The 24,996-nt window shown below is 36.7% G+C and overlaps 2 protein-coding genes across 4 annotated transcripts in view; one reads left to right on the forward strand and one right to left on the reverse strand.

The window, feature by feature from the left end:
- atxn7 (ataxin 7) overlaps nt 1-16,653 on the reverse strand; it is a 35,482-nt gene extending 18,829 nt beyond the window's left edge. The window contains exons 1-4 of one of the 2 annotated variants that reach the window (XM_079598366.1): nt 16,514-16,653; nt 13,962-14,057; nt 9,237-9,455; nt 9,008-9,076 (exon numbers count right to left, since the gene is read on the reverse strand). In XM_079598366.1, coding sequence (XP_079454492.1) covers nt 9,008-9,076; nt 9,237-9,447 — 280 coding nt within the window. In that variant the 5' untranslated portion in view covers nt 9,448-9,455; nt 13,962-14,057; nt 16,514-16,653. Of the gene's footprint in view, nt 1-9,007; nt 9,077-9,236; nt 9,584-13,961; nt 14,058-16,513 lie in introns of those variants that run through there. The other variant, XM_079598367.1, reaches the window with a different exon arrangement.
- A 65-nt stretch (nt 16,654-16,718) lies between these two features.
- thoc7 (THO complex 7) lies at nt 16,719-21,653 on the forward strand. Of its 2 annotated transcripts, none has more exons than XM_079598368.1 (8): nt 16,719-16,918; nt 19,716-19,836; nt 19,991-20,118; nt 20,207-20,293; nt 20,379-20,436; nt 20,556-20,622; nt 20,722-20,791; nt 20,946-21,412. In XM_079598368.1, the coding sequence occupies exons 1-8, from the start codon at nt 16,825-16,827 to the stop codon at nt 21,002-21,004; spliced, it is 684 nt and encodes a 227-aa protein (XP_079454494.1). In that variant the 5' UTR covers nt 16,719-16,824; the 3' UTR covers nt 21,005-21,412. The 2 variants fall into 2 exon arrangements, with proteins under 2 accessions (XP_079454494.1, XP_079454495.1); XM_079598369.1 differs by lacking the exon at nt 16,719-16,918 and adding an exon at nt 18,804-19,126 and having other exon boundaries at nt 20,946-21,653.
- The last annotated feature ends 3,343 nt before the right edge of the window (nt 21,654-24,996 follow it).

A 24,996-nucleotide genomic window follows, 5' to 3' on the forward strand; every position in this document is an offset into this window, starting at 1 on the left:
TTTAAAAATCTTACAGATCTCAAACTTTTGAATAGTAGTGTACAATTAACAACATTTTTAAACATGAAGTAAACCTCAAAATCAAGCTACACTTAACTCTACTGTATACTACAGATCAAAATGTATTTGGGTTGCATGTTCTTGTGCAGCTTTCACTTTCATTGTGGACAGACAAATGACTTCCTGCTGGAATCACGTCACTCCTCCTGATTAGGACTCGCGAAATAAACGTGTAAGATGCTTGTAGAATCTGACCCAACCAGTGAATGGAGCCTGAACTGAATCTGCCATCAGATTATACACACACACAAAATGTTAACTTGTTTTCACAAAGCACGCCGTTAATAAACAGTGTCTATCCACAACACTGTTAACGGCCCAGTTCAGGTGAGGCCACCCAGGCCATTCCGGGGACGTTCCGGGAAAAGCGTCTGTGTGAGTTCACGCAGTACAGACGGCCACTCGCAGCAGCGCTACTCTGTTTTCATAAGAAAGGAAACAAATAAGTGATAAGGGATAGCCGGCTTCTGTGCCAGCGTTTCAAAGGTTGCCTGGGGAGGGGGTCCTCTGGCGAGCGAGGTGTGTGGGAGAGCCAGTGAGGAAAAGAGTAATTGAGTGGGAGAACGACGAGAGGAAAGAAAGTGAGATTGCAGATTAAGAGTGGCAGTTGTAAAGTAGTGAAATCTGCAAGGCCGAAAGATTATATAAAAGAGCCGTACAGTAGGTGGCATTTGCCGTTCAAGATTCATACTTTCAGAAAGTGCCCTGAATTGACAGCAGAGTTTGTGGTAAACAGTCTACCCAAACCACACAAATAACTGCACTGAAAATAGATGAAAGCAGTAGAAAAAATATCTGCATGTTAAAAAAATAAGGAAAGAAAGAAAATGGCTGCTATTCTTAGCTATTTAGCAAGGCTTAATGTGGTCCTAGCTCCAAATGCAAACCACCTGTTTCGTAAACATCTAAAATACTTGACCTGACTTGAGGTCAACAACATGCAAATGACCATTTTCCATCTAAATAGATTGTGTGCCGAACCAGGGAAAAACAACATTATTTGTTTATGGGCAAAACATTCAAATAATCGCCACTGTAAATGTCATTCTTCGAATAGAAATAGACTCACGCTGTTTATTTATTAATTAATTCACATTTAAAAATGTAAATAATCACATTTCAAGCTGACACACAAGTAAAAATCCAAAACAATTTAATAATACACTATTTTTTTATGTAAATGGAGAAAGAAAAGTACATTTTAAATTCTTCATGAAAATGCAATTTAAACGTTTCATCAATATCATGTTTGTTACATTCATTTGTTGCATAACTATATTGTATTATAGATCAAATGTGTTAATCGTTTCCACACAATGAAACTTCTTGAGATCCTGGCAAATGCTACAAAATCAGAGATCCGGTGGTTTGAATTCACATGCGTGTCTGTCTTTTTGAAGAAGAAAAAATGCAACATCAGTTATTTATGATGACGTTAAAAATGGGTTTTGAATCATGGCCTAGCAGCTGACATGTTGAGTCATGGTGCTATAGCAGGAGATGTGGGTTTGATTTTGACTAGTGTTCTTTTTTTAATAGAATAATATTAAGAAAATTCGATAAGATCCATTTTTCACCATGTTGTTGAGAATGTGTTTATGAGAAACATGGCTTAGCAGTTGACATGATGAGCCTTGGAGAGATGCAAGAGATGTGGGTTTAATTCTGGCTTTTCAAACTATTAATTAAAAATGCTACAATATCAGATTTCCACCACGGCGTTGAGAATGTGTTTGGGATGTAAAGGCCTAGCAGTTGCACGATGAGTATTGGTGCTCATGCAGGAGATGCGAAGTTGTTTCCGGCTTGTGTCCCTTTTTTAACTATTTGTTAAACAATGTCACAATATCAGTTATTCTCAATTTGTTTGGGATGATGCCCATGCAGCAAATGTGGGTTTGAGTCAGGCTTGCATTTTCTCCATCTCTCTCCTCAAATAACACGTCTCTGCTTTCACTGGATTAGATATTGAAATGCACTGACAATACATCTTCACATTTAACTTGCAACACCTTTTGTAAAGACTTCATAAGCATAAACCAAAGGGGCAAACGAGCAGCAAGCATTATATTCAGAAGTGTTTTGTCGGCTGAAGATTTGGAGCACAGAGAGGCACTAACTGTCCATTAGTCTGAGAGCCAAGAGGTTAATTAGTGTGAGTGATTAAGAGAGGGGACAGAAGCAGCGCTGTTACTGCTGTTCCACTGCAGCTCCTTCACACAGAGACACAAGGACACTCCAAAAAACATCACTGCCTGAAAAGATGACAACGAGTCGCCAGCGTCACCTGGGCGTACCTGTGTTGCTCTCCCAGTAATCACTGCAAATCAGGACAATGGCCTCTTCAGGAATTCACAAAAGATCAAGAAGTAGATATCCAGGGCTAGGATTTTGATCCTAAGTTATTCTGATGCGAGATGTTTGCAAACTTAAATCTTGTCTTGTCATCTTTTCAGAGATATACTAATATATGACGCACTGACATTCCATTTTTAATCTAATTAAATGTGTGAGTTGCTGCCTTATGTATGTTTGTTATAACTGCGTCCAAGTAACCAAACCAGTTTGGTCATGTTCAATGAAATGACTACATAACACACCGTTAAAAGAACAGCTCCCTTTTTAAATCTCTAAAAAAATCACTGTGCGAGTGCAACTGAATTGTATTCATTCCCAAAAAGAACAATTCAAAAGTTGAAGCGTGATCTGATGACAAAAGTGCAAACAGGCAAAATGAAAATCAGTCTATGCTTTTAGGTGTATGTTAAACATCATTATGTTACGAACATTTAGCTTGCTAATACAATGTCTTTTATGCTCACCAAGGCAAAATAAAGTAAAAACAGTGACATTGTGAAATATTGCTACAATTTAAAATAACGGTTTTCTATTTTAATATATTTTAAAAATATAATTTATTCATGTAATGGCAAAGCTGAATTTTCAGCATCATTACTTCAGTGTCACATGATCCTTCAGAAATCATTCTAATATGCTGATTTGGTGCTCAATAAAGATTTCTTATTAGTACCAATGTTGTAAACAGCTTAATACAGTGCCTTGCAAAAGTATTGCAACCCTAACCCTTTTTTTTTACATTTTGTTTTGCTGCCTTATTTAAAACTACGTAAAATTACTTTTTCACATCAATCTACACTCCATACCATAATGACAGCAAAAAAAAAAAGATTTGTGAAATAAGTACATTGCATAAGTATTCAAACCCTTAACTCAGTACTTAGTTAAAGCACCTTTACAGTCTTTTTGGGTATGATGCGACAAGCTTTACACATCTGCATTTGGCGATTTTCTGCCGTTCTTCCATTCTGAAGTATTTATTTCTTTAAATTAAAATAATAATAATACGGTAATCGTAAAAATAATAAATAATCTTTCCAACACCAAACTTCTGACTGGTATATACACACAGATCATTAAAACTAGTGCTGTAAATTTAACTCATTAATTTAATACGATTGATTATATTAAAAAATATTAAACTTAATTTGACATGGCCTCCCAAAAATGATTTTGAAAAAAACATTAAGATGTGACAACAGCCGAAGCACACACATGCCTGACATATTCCTGTATGTTTTAAGAATCGTCTTATATCCTTATATCCATACAAATGTTGGGGATTTTTTCTCAGCGGATATTCAAAGCCTGAGTCATATGAGTGGGCAAGGTACATTTAAATTGTCAGAATAAGTACTTCTACACTAGGCAACATCTCCATATGTTACGCACATTTAAATTATACAAATGCACACAGGTAGAACACACAGATGGTGACTCATTCAGAGTAGCCTCAAAGGTTACATGCTATATGTTTAACAACAGAGAGAACCCATCAGCAGTACGTGTCCTTTAAAAACTCCAAATGAGCTTTCCGGCAGAACAATGAAATAAAACCTGAGCCTTAGCGCTCCTCCAGGTATCAATCCCAACATTAGACAACAACATGCTTATGACTGCATATCCGAGATGCAGACAGGATACGCTTGCTCCATCAGAGCCGGGTTGACTTGACATTAAAACCAGATATTCTAGTGTCTTCTAATCATGCGTCTCAGGTCTGAGAGGAAGTGGAGCACAGAGAGAATGTGCTGAAAGAGAGAGAACAGAGATGCGGACGGAAGCGATGGATATGAAAATGGAGGGAGAAAAAGATATTGTGACAAAGCGAGAGAGACAGAGATAGCGATAAGGTGAGAGGGAGAGACAAGAAAAGAGAGAGAGAGAGAGACTGTGAGTGGATAATTTGACCATCCCCTTTACTGTCATTGATAAATGATCTAGGTAGAGAAGCTCTTAGAAGCCCAGTGCACGAACACACTCGGAGGTTTAACTCCACGCCTGGTGTGTCTGCGTTTCTACCCCTCTCGCTTTTCCTCATCTAAAGAAGAGCAGCAAGATCCTCACCACCACACATCTCTCCATTCAGTCTCCATTCAGTCACCTTTCACTGAAATTCAAGTGTGAAATAGAGTGTTTCACAGTTTTTATGTGCGGGTTTGTGGGAACACCAGCTTCTGGGGGTCTTTCAGATCCCGCAGGTTTAGGTGTTTTTTGGTTTGGTAATCATTCTTTAGTTACTGATGGAAATGAGGACTGGTAATCTTAAATACGCAAAACTGGCTCCCCATTGCCCTGTTAAACCTGTTGCTGCCTTATGTTAAACTACTTTAAATTACTTTTTCACATCAATCTACACGCCATATACCATAATGACAGCAAAAAACTGATTTGTGAAATAAGTACATTGCATAAGTATTCAAACCCTTAACTCAGTACTTAGTTTAAGCACCTTTACAGCCTCAAGTCTTTTTGGGTATGATGCGACAAGCTTTGCACATCTGAATTTGGCAATTTTCTGCCGTTCTTCTCCTCAGATCCTCTTAAGCTATGTAAGGTTAAATGGGGACTGTCGGTGGACAGACATTTTTAAGTTTCTCCAGAGATGTTCGAGTGGATTCAAGCCCAGGCACTGGCTGGGCCACTCAAGGACATTCACAGAGTTGTCCATAAGCCACTCTTGCATTGTCCTGTTGGAAGGTGAACCTTCTGTCCTGTCTGAGGTTCTGAATGCTCTGGACTAGGTTTTCATTAAGGCTAACTCTACATTTTGCTGCATTGAGCTTTCCTTCTACTCTGACGAGTCCCGCAGTCCCTCCCGCTGAAAAACACCCCCACAGTATGACGCTGCTACCACCACACTTTACTGTTGGGATGGTATTGTGCAGGTTTACTCCATACATGATGTTTGGAACTGAGGTTCATCAGACCAGAGAATATTTCTCACAGTCCGAGAGTCCTTTAGGTGCGTTTTTGTAAATTCCAAGAGGGTTTTCATACCAAACTCGTTTGAATTTATTTCTTCTGCGGAACATCATAAAATATATATTTGACTTTTTTTTCCCCAGTAAAAGTCAACATCCTACAAAATGTATTTTGTGCATCACAGAAGAGAGTTTGAAAGAAAGACAGGTCTGCAACTAGAGCTGTGGAATAGAATTAGTTTCTATGATGCATCGTGATGCTAATGTGAACGATTCTGGATCTTTCAATGCATAACAACAAAATAATTACATTTTTTGTCTATCACACATATTAATTAACTGTTTCAGTGTAAATAAAGTATTCTTATTACATATTTTAAAAAATATGTGCATGTCCTTCGGAAGCAAAGTATTTACATCTGATGTTTGTACTAGATAAATGTACCTAACTTCTTGAAAGCAGATATTCCTAGAAAAATAGAAATATCTATCAAGCAACAGAGGGGAAACACTCACTGCTCTTGACAATAACTTTCATAGCTTTAATAATAATTAACATCTTTGTTAACACACTAAAGACTATGCAGCCAGTGATTATTTTTTACATACGATTATTGAATTTCTGTACTTGAATGCTTCTGTTGAATAGATTTAACTTTACTTGTTTTAAAGTTTGTTATTTGCATCTTGGTTCTTATTTTTTTTAAACAGTGATAAAATAGCAAAAATGTATTATTAAATAGTATTTATTATTAATAAAAGAATTGGAGAAAAAGATTAATGATGCATCCAAGAATAGTTTTATAATCCAATCGTTATCGTTACACTTGAATCGTATCATGAGACAAACTTTATTTGTAACAACAGAGTAAATGATGACAGAATTTTCCTTTTTGTGTGAACTGTCCCTTTAATCATTATTATATATTATAATATATAGATGTGAATTTAAGTATATTTTCCTTCTCATTTTTTCCCTTGCTTGGACCATCCTGCGGCCCAGTTCCTGACTATACAATAACACATGGTGCTCTTAAGGTAAGGTATAGGCTAGAAGCAATCATTTCCACATCTACAGCACAACATAAGCTGCTTTCAATACATCCAGTAACACATAAATATTTCAGGCGTAGACCAAGCGGAAATTGAAACTACAACCTTCATGACTTTACTCTGACCTGAGAACAGTTAAGCTGAAAATAAATCAGAATTTAGATAAAAAACACTAATTAAAGCATAACATAAAACCACCAATGATTTCAGTCCATAAAGGCGAAAGGTGATGTTTTTCATCTTACACAACCCAAAGGTTGCCGTATCTGACAGATTCCTGTGCGACGACTTTGAATCTTCCAATTTACTCTAAACTGTGCAATGGAGCAGTGGTGCACATAATGGCTCTATTGTTTGTCAATGCAAATGCCCTGTTAGATAAGTGTCCTGACAGGTACAGTATCTCACATTTCCTATACTGAAAGAAAAAAAGAGCCCTCGTGATGACATGTATATTAACTTCAAGGCAACTTAGGACAAAGCTAAGATCTACTAGAATTATCTAAATCAAAGCGATTCAAAAGTAATATATTTAAAAACAGGCATGACAGCAATTGCAAGGTGTCCTCTACTTTGCATGGATCATTCATATGCTAGTTATACATATTTAATTTACAAAAAGGAGGATTTAAAAATATAATCGACAACTACCTTGACCATTATACATGTAAATGATACCGCTGTCACTTATATTCATTTAAATCTAAGTAAGGGATAATATACAGACAGACAGTCATTATCACAAAATAAACAGGGTGATCAGGACCTCAACGTGAAGCAGCTAGTAAACAAATCAATAATAAATTAAATAATTACTCCTTTAGATTATTTTAAGACAAAAAGACTGCAGTGTCCATGAACACTGAAGACAATCTCTGAATGGTGTGAGAGTGCTGAACAACCTGTCTGTGTTTATGTTGTCTGACTGTAAAATCTAACCGTCAAATTTCCTAAATGAGTTCATTTTACTCAAATATTAAAGTTAATTGTACTTAATAGAAAAAAAGTTATGTGAACTCAATAATTGATTATATTAAACTGAATGAGTTACAGCAGATTTCTAGTTCCCGGCATGCTTTGTTCTTGACTGTTAAAGTAGAGCAAGTTTAAATTAAAAAGTTAAAATGAAGTGTTATTTTATGGGTTTGTGGAGAGGGAGAGATCTGTTAGTGTTTAATGTCCTGTTATGTTGGAATTAAAGAGTTTCTGGTATGTCTGAGTTTTTGGGCGTTATCATTGTGCCTAAGAGTAGAGCCTGTGATCAAGTAGAGGATTGACCAAATTACATTGGGCCTCATTCATAAAACATGAGTACGCACAAAGATTTGAACTTAGTATGCTAAAATCCACGTCCATATTTAACGTGGAAAAGTGCTTAGCGCCACGTCAGGGTCTAAGCAGATGTACGCACTTTTCCTTGTGGCATAAAGACGGAGTACTGCAGGTATTTGGGAATCTAAGTAATTCTTTCTGCTTGCCATTCTTTAAGTAAATTTGGACATTGACTGGTGATCTTTTATATGTTAATTACATTAATTAGGGGGCATTTACAAGGTTGAGATTTGAAACCATTACGCTGCGCACAATTTCAGGATAATTTGCGTTTTATAGATTTCACATCTGGAAGAGAGGTTTTTGTGCTTGCGTTCAATCTCTGAATTACACGTATGCACATTGGAGAAATGATCGTAATATGAAATTTAGGATGGTTTTATCACAACATTTTATAAATGAGGCCGATTAAGACTATATATTGCTTTATTTAAAAAGTAATGGCTGTGCACACTTCAGCACAGTGGTGCTGAATGGCAAGCAATTTAATTCATTTTTATTACAAACAGTATTTAAGTTGATTTATAGTTTAATTTAAGAAATACTCTCTTTATGTGGACTCAAACCATTTTAAGTTTTAAAACTAATATTTATTAAGGAAATCAGTTTACTCAAATGGTTTGAGTTACCGTAATTTGTTTGGGTTTTACAGTCTAATTATCAGGTAAATAAATTAATGGGCATGAAATATTGAAAATGTATTTAAATGGCTTTAGTAGTAGTGTACTTTTAGAGGACTAATCAGGATCTAAATATTCCACAGAGATGTGTAATAAATAAGTATAATTCAGAATACAATCCAGACTGCATAACTCTGACCTTTAAATACTTAGTGTATCAAAACATTTTGTGTGACTAGAGTAAACTTATTCAAATATACTAAGCTTGTCACTTGCAGGTTTCTATTCAAATGTTATACTGATGTCTGAACACATTTAAAACATTTCAAGCATGACACTTACGTGTATAGCTTGTATTCTACCTTTAAATGTTTTATATTTTACCTCCTCCAACTCACACGTGCTATAACATGCAACCCAGACATGTATAGTGACTAATGTTTCTATAAAACAATCTATGTAAACACACACATTAAAAATTATGTTTGAAAAATTAAATTACTTGTTTCTAACACTTTTAACTATCGTAAGAGCAGAGTTTTCAGGGACAGTTCTGTCAAAAGTCAGCCGCACTTGTTTCACAGTGAACCGGTGCGTGAAAAGTGTGGACACCACCAAAACAAAAACACACCTTTGACCAGAGAAAGCAACACTACTCACCGTCTCTGCAGAGTCTCATGGCTTCGCGATTTTTCCCGCACTCTTTCAAACTTTCTTCCAATTCTGTACCTGAGGAAGCAATTTGGGTCGTGTTACATAAATAGTTACACTTGCTGGCTTGTTCTCGCGTTTCTTAATATTTCAAAACTGCACGCAGTCGGGCAAACGCTCGCGATCTGACGCGGCTGCCCGCTGAAACGCAATGGCCGACGGCGGCCGATCAACTCACCGTCGCTCCCGTAGAGTTTCACAGCATCGACCCAGCTGCTCCAAGGCTGTCCCAGCATTATTTCAGGACTAGGCAGGGATCTGCGCTCCGCAACAGTCGCCATTGCTGTGGAGGCTTCTCCCCGCTGGAGCTGTGTCTGCTGCTGCTTCAGCCTGGCCGCTCTGCGCTGCTGCTGCTCCCCCCTGACGTCATCATCGGCCCTTTCCGACATTCTTTCCGCTACAATGTAACAACACAGCAATGAGCCGAGCGGATTCCTTCAATGAATGACATTGAGCCGAACGCGCGATTCATTCACTAGCTCGCGAGCTCGGTCGTCTTTCTTCTTTCTCCCCCCCCCACGAGACGGCGCGTTTCAAAACATACACGTTAAGAGTAGATTACGGAGATAAAAGTTTAAGGACGACCTCAAAACTTCCTTTCACTGACGGGTTTCACCGGAATGTTTACCTTATTATACTGTCACACATATTAAAACGTATATCTTAATATGTTTTTTTAATTGTAATTCTTAAAAAACAACAACAAAAAACAACTCAACGGACTTGGGAATTCCCCATTCTCTTGATATTGACGCCCCTAAATTTAAGACATGACAATAAGAAGACAGGATACTAGATTCATTAAATCCACATACTTTTTCCAAGAAAAAAATTACACCTATTTCTTTGTATGACTTTCTTTGACCTACAAAAAGAAAATGCTAAACAATCTAATCCCACTGTTACTGTGTTTTTGACCAAATTTACTTTCGATTTTGAAGGGTCTAAAAATTTTGTTTATTTAGCTTATTTTATACAGCGTTATCAAATATAAATAAAAGTGCGTACTGTCTTGATTTCATGTGAACATTTTTGTGTAAATAGTCACGACTAGAGCTGTTTCATTTCAAGCTGTGTGTCCATCTGAAAGGAAGCATGTAAAACAGTTCATACAGATACCACTACCATATCTGATACATAATTATTAAATATTTATATTTAAATAGTCTATTTTAATTGTATCATTAAGATTGCTTTTTCATATAAAACTTGATCACAAAACATGTAAACGTCCATGGTCACATTTGTGACCAGTAGGAAACTCAGAGCCCCATTTTATTTATTTGCATTATAAATTGTTACATTAACAAAGCATAAAAGTCCAAAGAAATGTTATTTTACCATATGCCCACAATTGCTTGATAGTAAAATAAAATATTAAACAATTATTGTTTGTTTGGTCTTAATGAGCAATTTGAGAAATATTTGACTCTCTAGTTTCCCCCGGTTGCAATTGTGACTAGAAATAAAACACAATATATTAAACTATATATTTTTTCCAATGCATGCAGTTTGTTACATTGGGCAATCCAAGGAGCAAAACATGTGATCACTTAAAAAATTGGGGATTAAAGAGGTTAAAACAATAGTGCATATGGCAAACAATAGAGAGACATCTACATGGCAGGTTGGCAGGCCATTTTAAAGACAGCCAGAAATTAATCATTTGATGCACTGAGCATCAAATACTGAGTGATTTGACATTTTCAACACAGTCATTTATCCAAAGAACAGTTTGACTCAGTTGCATGAACCGGCATTGCTGCAATTCTTTACCAAACTTTCACAAACACTACCTGGTTGATAATTAAAGTTAGAGGTAGTTAAAGACTGTTATAAAGTATATAAACATGTGCGTGCTCTAAATTTAATGTACTCTGATCAGCCGCGTGTTATGAATCACATTTTGGAGCACAGGCATTAGCAAATAATTTCTAGGCTATACTTAGCCATTTTGTCCTCTTGCAAGAATGTGTCTCTCATACACAATCAAATATGTCTGGGCCAATTCATCTAGAATAAGAACAGATAGTAGAGGCAAACATGTCTTAATCAGATGCAAAATAACTTTGAGCTGATTTTGTGATGTATGCAGTCAAATTACAAGTCATTACATAAATGTATGCGTTTATATTAAACATAAGTCAGTCAGTAGGATATGCAAGAGCTGGTTAATTGTTTACTGCACTTTTTTTTTTTTAATTAACAGCATTTACTCCGTTTCCGCATGAAAATTATCCTATAATTTACATCCTAATTGTATATGACTTTCTTCTTTCAGCCAAACACAATCGGAGTTATATAAAAAAAATATCCTGGCACTTCCAGCTTTATATTGGCAGTGAATGGTACCATTTTTTTTTAAGCCCAAAAATGCGCATCCATCCATCATAAAAGTAATCCATACAGCTCCAGGGGGTTATTAAAGGCCTTCTAAAGCGAAGCGATGGGTTTTTTAAAGAAAAATATCCATAATTATAACTTTCTAGACGGTAATTACTAGCTTCCAGTAACGTTTGTTAGAGTTCCGGCGTATGACGTAGGATGTAGGAGTAGCGTAAGCTTAGGTGAGAGTAGACGCCTCTCGCGGTTCAAACAAACAGGGCTGGGCAACAAACTCAAGCTCCTCTGACTTTTCTCTTTAAAAAATCTTTTTTTAGACTTTTAATTCGACCGATGTTTTGTTTTGCTCGATCCTCTGCGCTTCCGTGTTCGTCAACACATAATGCGCCAGGTCAGAGTTCACTCTTCCATCTGACTCGCGTATGGCCGTAACCGGAAGCCAGTGAATATAGTTGATAAAGTTATAAATATGGATATTTTTCTTACAAAAGGCATTTATTAACCCCCTGGAGCTGTATGGATTACTTTTATGATGGATGGATGTGCTTTTTTTGGTCTTAAAAAAATGGTACCATTCACTCACATTATAAAGCTTGGGAGAGCCAGGATATGTTTAATATGACTCAGTTTGTGTTTGGCTGAAAGAAGAAAGTCATGTACACCTAGGATGGCTTGAGGGTGAGTAAATTATGGGATAATTTTTGGGTGAACTAACCCTTTACGTGTATTCAAACCTGTTTCCACTGTGAAAAATCATGCCTTTTGTGCAAATATAAGAGGACTAGTCCTTAAGGTCCATTCACACTAAGCACAATAACCATAAAGATAACTATATTATAGGGGTGTAACAATACATTGAGTCACAATCTATATATCACAATACAAAACAACAACATGTATTGTTTTAGTGTCAGTACAAGATTAAACTACTATATATAATGTTCAATATAATGTATAATGCTGCAATGGGGGAATCCTGATAATGGCGAATGTCTTATGTTACCAGTAAAAAGTGACCTACATTATTTTAAATATATCTAGTCGTCAGTGACACTAGATATATATTCGCCTAAAATAATTCTGTATTTTCAGTTTCAGAATCATGATTATTTTTATTCTAGAGTCACCATTGTCCTCTGCATTGGGTTACCAGCACCAATTCAAAGCCTATTCATTTTCACCCCCAAACTAATACCAAATTTAGCATTTTAATCAATCAATCAATGCATTTTTTGTTAATCTTTAACCATATGTCTTGGAGTGTCGCAATAATATCGTATCGTGAGTTCAGTATCGTGATATATATATATCGAATCGTGACATGAGGGTATCGTTACACTGAAACTATATTACCGTAAACACCAGCGGACGATATCGTTCTGTTTATTCTAAGCACATGCATGTCTGTCACTTTAAATGCTTGAGCTCATTACAAGCAGGATGGATTCTAATTGGCTGTCAATGTTTTTATCATTCATCAGCTGGATAAAATCATTCAGCTGGAATGTGATTCCAACGATACTGTTTCTGTGTGCTGTTATCGTTATAGCAGTGGTGTGGTGTGAACTGCTATTCTTTGATATTGAGAATGAACTATATCGTATCGTTATCTTTATAGTAGGGCTGCACGATATGAGGAAAAGCTGCGATGTGCGATAACATTGTTTAATATTGCGATGACGATATTACTTGCGATAAATGTGATTGTTAACTATACTGTTCCCATGTCTTAGTGCTTTAATAGGTTCTTTGCGTGATAGGTCAAACGTTTATTACCTGCCTGGTTCAGAATACACGATTTTAGCGCGATTTTGGCACGATCCGTTTGACGTATGGGCGTCGTGGAGATTCGTAATAACGACAACGGGTGTCGGGACGCAAGATTCGATCGTTTCATCTCGTATAGTGTGTCATAGTGGGCGACAACCTACGTCGCGTCTGCGATGCTTCACGACAGAAAGACTATAGCATGTTTAATTCTTTAACGGTCCTCCACGATGGGTTGAATATGTGAGCGATGCGAGACGTGAGTGAGTGCAACAGTGAGTGTGTGTGTGCGCCAGTGAGCGTGTGAGCGTGTGTTTGTGTCTGTGCGTGCGAGTGAATGTTTGCGAGTAATGTGTGTGTGTGACGGCACGCGATGACTGGTCGGAAAGCAACGTGTAGTCTGACATGTTTCTTGTCCACGACAAGATTTTAGGAGTCAAAAACGTGTAAGTTAGTGCTAATCTGAACCAGGCATTATTCATCGTGTCAGGCTGTCTGTTGCGATGTGTTCATCGCGGGAGTTCATATCGCGATGACGGTGAAAATTCGATGTATCGTTCAGCCCTACTTTATAGTTATCGTCCTTGGAATGAAAGGACCTTTACTGTATAATAATGAATCTATAGACCATTAAATACATACTAATACCTGCTATGACTTAAAAATGAGCTAAACAAATTCTGCAACTACACAATTAATCTGATAGGTTTGATCAAATAAAGATAAACCTAAAAATATTACCCCAGAGTGAAATTGTGTTCATAAGTTTATCTTTGTTAACACATTATCATACCTTGTCAAAAGTAAAAATTGGAACAAAACTGGTCAAGTCAGTAGATCCTCATCAGCTTTGGTGATTCCAGACTGCCACACAAGCTGGTGAGGGAATCTGGGGAAAGGAAACAGAGGAAAGGCATGTTAGCAGCATTGTTTCCATACTCAGTGTGTACTAATCACAGTTTAGGGAATTAGCCATTTGTTTTTTGACTAACCCAATCTCAAGGGAAAACATAACTATTTTACCAGGTTGCAATTTCGTATAAAATTCATATGATGTGAAGCGTACAACATTTTTAATATTTTTAAGAAAAAGTAAGCATGAGGATCATTCCCTAACAGCCACTGGGTGGGGAGTAAGCAGGTTGTACAAAAACGTACGAAAAAGAACATACAAATTCATACGAATTAGACAACAATTGGCCAAAATGTAAGATAGCTATGAGACTATTGTTTTTGACAGAGGAGCCTTCCTGACCGAAGGCCAACAGAATCTTACTGTTGCTTTCTTTACAGTTTTTTACTAGCTCAAGATCTACTTAAGGAGGAGCCCGTCGCTACAGAGTAATCCAATCCAATAACGACTATCCCCGGCTAACCATCTGAGAGCCCTTCAGTTGACAGCTTGATAATCCGTCTCAGGGATATAAGGAACTAGTGAAAATGTTTTGACTTTCTTCTTGCATAGATTCAACATCAAACTCATAACCTAATTAACTTGCATGAAATAAGCAGAACTTGCACTGTTTGACTTCTGGTGAGCCATTACAATACATATCTGAATCAGTTATAAGGAAATAACAGACATAGGCCTGCACAAACAGCATCATTCTAATGTGAACTGAATGACTATTAGCCTGTTGTTAGCGTCAATGGAAGGTGATGAATGCATTACGCATCAAGTGTTCAGGGAAACGGAGGCTGATTTATGAGTTATGATGAGATATTCTTTGTGATTTCAACGATTTCCCCTACAGTGTTTCTACCATTCAACAGAACTATGAAAGATCTTTCCGTTTCCAGCGGTAAAACCCACTCGGTCAACACAGGGGGTGCATAGAGTTACACTAAAAACAATTAATATTCCAAATTTAGCAAGCACAGCTAAAGCCGTTACATACAAAGCTTGTTTGTTCCAATATATTTGAAGTACTGTGAAAACAGCATGAGCCATCAGAGATTTTTTTTGAAGAAATAGTCAATCTGTTGTGTAAATACATTTCATTTTAAAATCATTAGTCATTTATGTAGTTGCCATTAGATTTATTATTTAATCATTTATTTGCTATTTTATGATTACACATTTGTCATTTTATGTTTGTATATTTTATAATACTATTTTTCTATTGTTGTTTAATCTTATGATTGTGTGGTTCAAGTTATTTCTGTCTTTATGAGTAAGAGATGAGAGAATATCTTTATTTCAAGGTTTTAAACGTCACAGGACGTAAACGCTTCTGCTTTGGTATAATAACACTTGTTGAATTTGTACTGGTCACACGTAGACCGAGCATTGAAACATACGCAACTAACATTATTCAATAAACTCTTCTTTTTCGTCTCCTCCTGCGGATAGAAGACTGTTATTAGAGTTTTGAGTATTAGACAAGACTTGCTTTTGACAGGTTTTACTGGTTTTGGACACCAGAGAAAATATTTATTTTGACAGGAGCCGGGGTCGGATCTGATATATTTCTGACATGGAGATCCGATGTAATCCATCCGATCTAATATTTTGCTACAGTATTTATTGATAATTGTTAATGTTAGTTAACACAATGCAACTGTTCATTGTTAGTTCATGTTAGTGCAAGTCCATTAAATAATATAATATTAACAGAAACAATATTTGATTTGAAGCATGTATTAGTAGATGTTAAAGAACATGATCTAAGGTTACTATAAGTTTTAGACGCATTTTTCATTGTTAGTTCATGTTTACTAATGTAGTTAACTAATTAAACCTTATTGTAAAGTGTTACTGAAAATATATATATACACACACAACAATTCTATTACATATAGCCTGTATGTGTGTGTGAGTGTGTTCTGAAAACACCCCTGCTCTTCCCCTCCTCAATGATGCCCCTTTTGTGTAAAGTTTCATTTACAACTTTAAAAGCCATAAACCCTTCTGTCAAACGTCATGTCCTTAAAGTTTTATAAGTGTTTTGCTAAGGTTTCCACTCTTATGTCTCCATTAATTTCTTGCCCTGTCCACTAGTTCGCATCCACTATGTAACTTCAAAAATGAGCAAGTGCACTTGGGAAAGTGAAAGCAATAATGGCGAGATCCACAAGTCATTAGAAAGGCTCCTACAACAAGTTTTCTACAAGGACTAAACATAGCGGGTTTGTCGTCGGTACGAAACGAACAAAGTAAACTTGAGTATTACATCACCAAAATAAAATGTTACACACATAAGAGGGGGAGGGGGGACGGCAGCAGGTTTAGCTTCCTCGCTAACTGAGCAGCTGAGCCATTGGTGGCACTGCTGTAGCATGCAACTGGCTAACTGGCAGAACAGACATTAGCAGCTGATCTCGATGTCATCATTGTTCTCTTACCAATGCCCTGGACTTCAGAGGTCCCGGTAGAGTGCCAGAGAGAACAAAGGCGCAGGCTTTAGGGTGTATTGAAAATGAAGATCAGTTCAAAGAGCGAGTGCAGTGCTCAGTGACTGTGGAGGTCTTCACCAGGTGCTTCCATGTCTGTTTACCAGGCAGCATTCTGGGACAAGAACGTCACTGGCTGACTCCAGCAGCACGCATGCACCGAGCACGCCTGTCACTGGACAGGATGGTGGTGTGTCAAAAACGAGAGCGCTTCCTGCCTAGACAGCATTACTGGGCGTCGTACGCGCGCTTGTTACGTTCCTATGCCTTTTTGTGAGTCATTTGAGCAGTTGGGACGCTTTCACAACAGCCTTTTGGGCGTCTCAGACGCGCCCTTTGTCCCCAAAGGCTTTCTAAGTAGGTAACGTTAGCTCACTGGGTATTGAAACGCAGCCTGCTACTGCACTTCGCAATAACGTTAGATCACTATCAAACTGCATACATATGGAGAACAAAAACACACAACTCAGAGACACATACAGCCGAAACAACTTTAAAATGACTTTGGCAATCTAATAATGAGTAGAAAAAAAAACTTGCGGTTTATAGATATGCTGGAACGATTAGTGATTTTTTTTAGTCGGATCTTTACAATGAATAAGTTGAACCGGTTCACAAAGACTCGTTGAACCGAGACCCGTTTTGGATATGAACCGATGAGTGAGTGAGCTATTAAGAGTATAACATGAAAACGGTTTCAGCCAAGAGATGTGAATAAATTATGGTATTTTCTAATGTAAATAAATATTTTATTTATGCAGTTATAGAAATTCAAGTATAAAGAAATGTATTATTATAAATATGTTGATTAGGCCTATCATTGTGTTTCTTTACTCTGTAATATTGTACTATTTCAATCAAATAGGGCCTATATTTTTACATATATTTTAATATAGCTACTAAAATCAAATATATATATATTTAACAATGTTATTTACGTTGTTCATTTGTTTATTTAGTCAAATTAATTAATTCATTTTAATTAGTTTATTATTCATTTGAATGTATGTGTTAATCGAATGCATTTGCGCACAATTTATTTATTTATTTAGGTAAATTAAAAAGTATTTATTACAATTACTTTATTATTTCATTTAATATATTTGTTTATTTAGGTCTAGCTACAATTGAATCTTTTTTTTAGTATTTTTTTTGTCTAAACTTTTCCACGGACCCCCCTAGCATTCCCCTGGGGGGCCTGATTTTAAAAAAAACCTGTTCTGAATTATGCTTTTATGAGCTGAATTATGGCTACAGAAAACTAAACTGATGTTATGATGTAAGAAATGCTATATTTTTTTCTTTTTTTAACACTTATTTAAAATGAACTGTTCTAATCAACCTATTAGCCTAAGTCTGACCTACCACCTCTGTCAAAAACTAATAAACTGCATGCTACCTAAAGACCTACAGCATTTCTGGAAGACATACTAATGGTTGGAACGTTTAAAATGCATTTGCGCACAATTTTGAAATTACTTTTTGTCGATATAACAATGGGAAAAAATGGTAGTTAGGCTGTAGCAATTCCTTCGTTTGAAGTTTGAATTCCTTTTTCAAATTCAAAACATTTGAGTCGGACCTTTTCAGTGAATAAGTTGAGCCTGTTCACAAAATTGATTTAACTTGCATGTGTGCAAGCGACGCTCTGAAACACATGTCCAGTTTGGAAAGAACTGATTGCTTCGTCCCAATTCCCAAATGAATTTATAACGTACAAGCGAGGACAGGATTTTTGAGAGAATTTGCCGAATTACACTTCTTACTCAAATATCTAATGTAAACAAATAAAGTTGTTAAAATGTATGCATTTAACAATGCTCAGTCAAGACCTTCGCAGCCTTTTGAAGGATGCCTCGGAATTAGGAAACAGCCGATGAGTGAGCTGATAGTAAACAAAACATGAAAAACCATTTCAGTCATATTTCTTAATGTAGATGCATATTATATTTATGTTTAATGACTTTCATATTAGCCTATATTAATTACTTTGTTTTTAGAAGCTGAATCATGGCAACAGTGCACTGACATATCGGGGTAAAGACTTCTGAATCGTTGTTTTAACCCGTTGTACTATTTATTACCATAAATGCGTATTATATTGATGTCCTTAATGACTTAATGGTTTTATAAGTTGAATCATGGATACAACAAACTGAACTGGCGTTATGGCGTAAAAGAATGGCTGAATCGGTTTTTGAAAAGGTTCTTTTAAAAAACGGTTCTAGTGAACCGATTCACAGGAACAAACCGGACTTCGAACCACTGTAAAAAACTACTGAACTGCTTACCGATACAGCATTTCTGGACTGGAAGTCATACGAGTGGTTGAAACGTTTGAAAGAGTAATTTACGCACAACTTTGAAATGACTCAATAATGTTGAAAACAAAACCATAAACACAATATTTGCTGTGATACGTGCCGTGGGGTCGGCGGGCTCAGCTCATTTGCTTCGCAACAGAGGCGGAGCGCTGATGCCTTGTGTGTCCGCTCGCGTGCCTGTCAATAAAGTTTTTTCGAATAGTTCAGTTAGCCTATTGGAGAATGGGTAGCATCACTGATGGTAAGAATTTCTTTGTTTTTGGTGTTTATTTGTGTTTGCTATTTATTTGGCAAACCAGTATGACTAATTACGAGTGTGCCCGACAATGTGTTTTTGTAAACTAAAGGAACTTCATGAGATCAAATGAGATCAACATGAGGAATCATTGCTAGTTAGTTAGCCATGTGATATGCTAGAACTGACTCACTAAAGAAATGCACAAAAATGATGCACGTATCTCTTATTGTATTTACTGCGATTCCATCGAAATTATTGTGAATTTGGAAAGACTGTGTGTGCGTGTGTGTGTGTGTGTGTGTGTGTGTGTGTGTGTGTGTGTGTGTGTGTGTGTGTGTGTGTGTGTGTACGTACGTGTGTTGTACCTGAATTGTAGGCCTATGTTTACATACATATATATGCTAAATATTATATATCAAAGTTTGTCTTTCTTGGAAGGTCTCTGTGATCCAAAACAGTCATTATGCATGTTGTGTGACTTATGCATGTTGTTAGATTCAAGCTGTAATAACTAAGTTCCCACCAAATTTGTTTTAAAGTAGTTTAAACCCACATATAGCTAGACTTAAATAGTACTGTTGTATCTTTGCAGATGAGGTCATTCGTAAGCGTCTCCTGATCGATGGAGATGGAGCTGGAGACGATAGGCGCATTAATGTGCTCATGAAGAGCTTCTCCAAATGGTGCCACTCCAATTTCTCACCAGAGGAAGGGTAATTTATCTATTATTATAATGTGTGACCTTGGGTCAAAATTTACAACCGACATTAGATTTTCTTTTTTCTTCTATACCTTGACCTTATTCCATAAATTAGTTACCATAGCTTTAGGTAAAAATACTTTTCGTTCTTGACTTTGTTGCTGCAGGTTCTCCCAGTATCAAAGGATGTTGACATCTTTGGCTCAATGTGAATTCTCCATGGGGAAGACCCTTCTCGTGTACAACATGAACCTAAAAGAAATGGAGAACTATGAAGCAATCTATGCAGATATTGGTAAGTCCTCCAGTTGATGTGCCCGTGTTTGTTGTCATCACTATTTGTTCAATCACGTAGCAAAATATTCTAATTTCTTTCAATACAGAGACAAGTATAACATCAGCCCATGAAAAAATTGCAGAGTGCAAAAAGGAAATCCAGAGAGCGAAACGGATACGGAAAAACCGCCAAGGTTCAATACAGCTAATTTGGAGAAATTTTAATAAATGTTTTATTTGGTTTTATCACTCATTTATTACTGCATGTCTCATTTGTAGAGTATGATGCTTTGGCCAGAGTTATCAAGCAGCATCCAGACAGACATGAGACCTTAAAGTAAGTTTGAAATTCTTATTTAGGTGAAATCACATTTTATTCATTGTGTTCAATTTGAAGTCTGTGTGTCCTTTATATAACATAACAAACAAGTGTTTTTTCTGATCTTATTTCTGCAGGCAGCTTGAGGCTTTAGACAAAGAGCTTCAGCAGCTTTCACACATCAAAGAGAATGTGGAGGACAAGGTGAGGGAATGCGATATTTCTTGATTTTGTAGACATACACCATCTTACAATATTTACTCTGATCTCTCTCTTTTTTTTTTTTTTTTTACCCATCTTCAGTTGGAACTTCGTAAGAAACAGTTCCACGTCCTCCTCACCACCATTCAGGAACTTCAACAGACTTTGGAGAGTAAGTAGTTTATCTGAATAAATTCTGAAGGACACTTAATTATAGTGATATAAATTCCTAAAACAATTAGTTTTAGTTCAGATCAGCTTTTTATCAGCTGCTGTTGTTATACTACCTGTTGTATCGTCTAAATTTGTGTTTGTTAATTTTATAGATGATGAGAAGATGGATAGCGACGACACCCAGGAGAGTCTGATGGACAATGGAGACTAGACCTTTGCATTAGGATGTACCTATTTTTATTTTCACGAGCACACTCATTTTAGTCTTTCTTTTTTTTGTTGGTCATGTACAGAATTAAAGTGCTTTCTTTACAAACCGAATCTATGTTTAAGTTATTTAATTTTAGCTTATGGCCCTTTCTAAGTAAACGTTTGGGCTTATGAGCGTAACATAAACCATCTTTAAAAAAAATATGTAATTGTGTACTGTGCCATTTAATCCAGAAGCTTAACTGTAAACTAACTGTCGTAGTACAGAGAGAATGTTATAAACATCACCAAAATATTACCACTTTTAGTGTGGTTTTATTTATCGGTGAGGTCAGACCAAAATAACTTTGTATGCAACATAAAAATTGGAAACTATGCACATAAATGCAATAAAAACAACATTTTACACACAACATTTATGCTTTTTAAAAAGAGTTTCAAGCCACTCCCATTAAAGGGACAGTTGACCCCAAAGTAAAAATTTTGTCATTATTTACTCGGCGTCATGTTGTTCCATGTTGTTTCTTTTTTTCTGTTGAACACAAAAGAAGATATTTTGAAGAATGTTGATAACCACAGTTGACGGCACCAACTGACATCCATAGTAGGAAAAAATATTATGGAAGTCAATGGGTGCCGTCAACTGTGGTTATCAACATTCTTCAAAATATCTTTTGTGTTCAACAGAAAAAAACTCATACAGGTTTGGAACAACATGAGGGTGAGTAAAAGATGAAAAAAATTTCATTTTTGGGGTGAACTAACCCTTTAATGTGTTTGCTGTAACAATGGAGTGGAATGAAGCATTTATATAGCGCTTTCATATGTACTACTGTACACCCAAAGCACTTTACAGTCATATCAGGAGATCTCTCCTCAACCACCACCAGTGTAAGCATCCACTTGGATGATGCGACGGCAGCCACAGTACAACGGTGCCAGTGCGCTCACCACACACCAGATACAGGTGGAGAGAGGAGAGAGAGTGATAGATCCAATTCAATGGATGGGGATAATTAGGAGGCCATGATTGGTAATGGGTGGAATGTGCCCAGGACACCGGGGTTACACCCCTACTCTTTTTTTTACGAGAAGTGCCATGGGATTTTTAATGACCACAGAGAGTCTGGACTTCGGTTTTACGTCTCATCCGAAGGACGGTGCTCTTTGACAGTATAGTGTCACCGTCACTCTACTGGGGTGTTAGGACCCACACAGACCACAGGGTGAGCACCCCCTGCTGGTCTCACTAACACTTCTTCCAGCAGCAACCTGGTTTTCTCAGGAGTTCTCCCATCCAGGTACTGACCAGGCTCAACCCTGCTTAGCTTCAGTGGGCCACCAGTCTTGGGCTACAGGGTGATATGGCTGCTGACAATGGTAAATCTAAAAGTATTTGGACATCTATGCAATATTTAGAATAACTATATATCACAAAATATCAAACCAAGAAGCATGTATTTTAAAGAGAGATAGCTCAAGCTAAATATTTCACTGAAAGAAATTTAAGTAATATACATATGCTACGGTTCTCTCAACCAGCAGATGTCGCTACTGCCACAATTTTAACACGACTAGACATGATCTATCAATCTCAGATAATTGGATTTTTTGAGAGAAAAATTCAAACAGGTTTGGAACAACTTGAGGGTGAGTAAATGATGACAACATTTTAATTTTTGGGTGAACTATCACTTTTACACTGTTAGAAATACATTTATGCCTAACTCTTGTTTACATGGTTTGTACTTTTTGGCTTACATTTATTTTGAAGGTTTCAAATGGCATGTTATGAGAAAGGTCATCCTTTTATGGCCTTTGCATCTTCATTTATGTATAAAATACAGTTTGTGGTTGTTTAAATCAGCAGCTTATGTCTGTATTTATTTACCATTTTCACAAAACTGTAGTATTTTAAAGGTAACAAACAAGGCCTCATTTGGCCTTTTTAATACTTCAGTGCTGTTATACAGCGCCATAACAATGGCATCTACAAATTACTGCTATTCTAAGGAAAATTGGGCTTTTTAAGACTGGTTGGGGATGCATACTACATTTGTATTTGTTTGTGTATTTTCTTATATTTGTTGGAACAATGAGAAAGAGAACAGATAAATATACGTTTGATAGATAGATATACTGTACATGATTCAATTAATTAATCAATTATTCATTGTTTTGGCATTATTGACACACACACACACACACACACACACACACACACACACACACACACACACACACACACACACACTTACTTTCTCATGTTATATTGCATTACATTTATGTTAACATTAATAGTAACATTTTACTGTCCTTGTTATGTTACATATACTTACCATAGAAATAACAGTAAATTATGCACAATTACATGCAAATAACCCTAAACAAAAACCTAATCCTAAAGTACTTACCCTATAGTGAGTACATGTAACTCTATATTACAGTACTTAAGTGTATAATTACAGTGTAACAATCACACCTTTAAATAAAGTGTAACCACATTAATAATTCATAATACTGGAAAAAACAAGACAGAAAATGACCTGCAGTGCACTTTTTGTTGCTTGCTTCATTTATGCTCAAATCACTTTTGATGAAGACTGCGTCTGTGTTGTCATAGACTTACCTTGTGTATCTCAGAAAAATGACAAAAATATTGGCTCATTATCTGCAATGTCACCATAAGAGCCAAATCTCCATTATCTGGTTTATTGGAGACAGGTAAACACTTCTCGCGTGTACAACATCTGATATCTAATTACAGCTGAGCTGTGCACACAGCAAGATGAAGAACAGTAGAGTATTACGCATTCTGCCTCATCCATCCTATGAATAATCCAGCGGAGTCCCAGCAGTCAATGCAGTGCTTCTAATTGGGTTCCTGATTTAAAACGTTTAAGCCAAATTTCCCTTGCCCCGAGGAAATGGAGATCAGCTCTCAGTCAGGAAGACACATCCAGATGACTCAGACTCTAGATTGGATAGATAAACATGAAGAGCGGTGTCTCTCCGAGTAAACAAAACTTTCCCTGCATAATCTTAATGTCATGAGGGAAGCCTTTGCTTGGCGTAATGTGTTCGAGGGCTTCTGTGATAATGGGCCAATTAGAAAAGGTATGGAAACATGGATTTTTTTCTTCCCCATTTCACAATGTGTCACTCTCATTCTCAGTCAATGGAGACATTATTTCCTCTTGATGGACATATGCATGCTAACAAGAAGCCATTGCCACTAGACTACTAAAAACCCATTGTGTAAATCTGCATTTGCACCCTGAAATAATCTATGCTGATAGAAATGTGTTAACGTTTTTTTTTTTTAGCCACATTTTACAGTTATTTTAAAGCAAGTTAAATGCCCAGGTCACAAAACTAATCTATCTTGTGCCTGTTTCTCCTCACTCCACTCTTCTTTCGCTCTCTACTTTTCTACCAGTAAATGTGACTCTAGGTTGTCCTATTCTTCCTTTCTGAAAGACAGAGCTCGTCTCCCTGAGAGCAACTATAACGTGCTGTGGCACATCTTTCCATCGCTATGGTAACGGCACTGAGGTGTACATGAAAAGAAGTCAAACCAATGTGCTGTAACACTGGAACATTAGATCAGGACTAGGTCAGAATGGCCCGCTATTGGCAATCCATTCAGCCACTAAAGCTGTCCGATGAACAATGACACTCACAGTACACTATGTGAAGTACCTGAGCTTCGCCAGTTGCGTCTCTGAATAAGTCGCATTTCTGAGCGGGAAATGTTGCGGCTTGCATCTTTGGCAAGTGAACTTCTCAAATCACTTTTTTTTTTACTAGTTGATGGAAGGATCATTGGCATATAAGAGTGTCCACGACACAGAAAAGGAAAAAGCTTTTACAAATCTATGCTTTTTCTATTCATTTTAGTTTCATACGATTTTGAAAAACTTTTAGCGCATTCTCAAGAAAAGTTGCATAACTTAATCATTATTTTCAAGAGCTATTTTTTATCTATTTTTC

This window comes from Phoxinus phoxinus (genome assembly GCF_949152265.1).
Source record: "Phoxinus phoxinus genome assembly, chromosome: 22".
NCBI classification, from domain to species: Eukaryota; Metazoa; Chordata; class Actinopteri; order Cypriniformes; family Leuciscidae; genus Phoxinus; species Phoxinus phoxinus.

What these genes read in the sequence shown, in the direction of transcription:
- thoc7 (XM_079598368.1), top strand. Translation starts at nt 16,825, where the DNA reads ATGCCTTTTTGTGAGTCATTTGAGCAGTTGGGACGCTTTCACAACAGC. An exon ending in AAGAGAATGTGGAGGACAAG is followed by an intron (nt 20,623 to 20,721) that starts GTGAGGGAATGC and finishes ACCCATCTTCAG; the next exon opens with TTGGAACTTCGTAAGAAACA. An exon ending in ACTTCAACAGACTTTGGAGA is followed by an intron (nt 20,792 to 20,945) that starts GTAAGTAGTTTA and finishes TTAATTTTATAG; the next exon opens with ATGATGAGAAGATGGATAGC.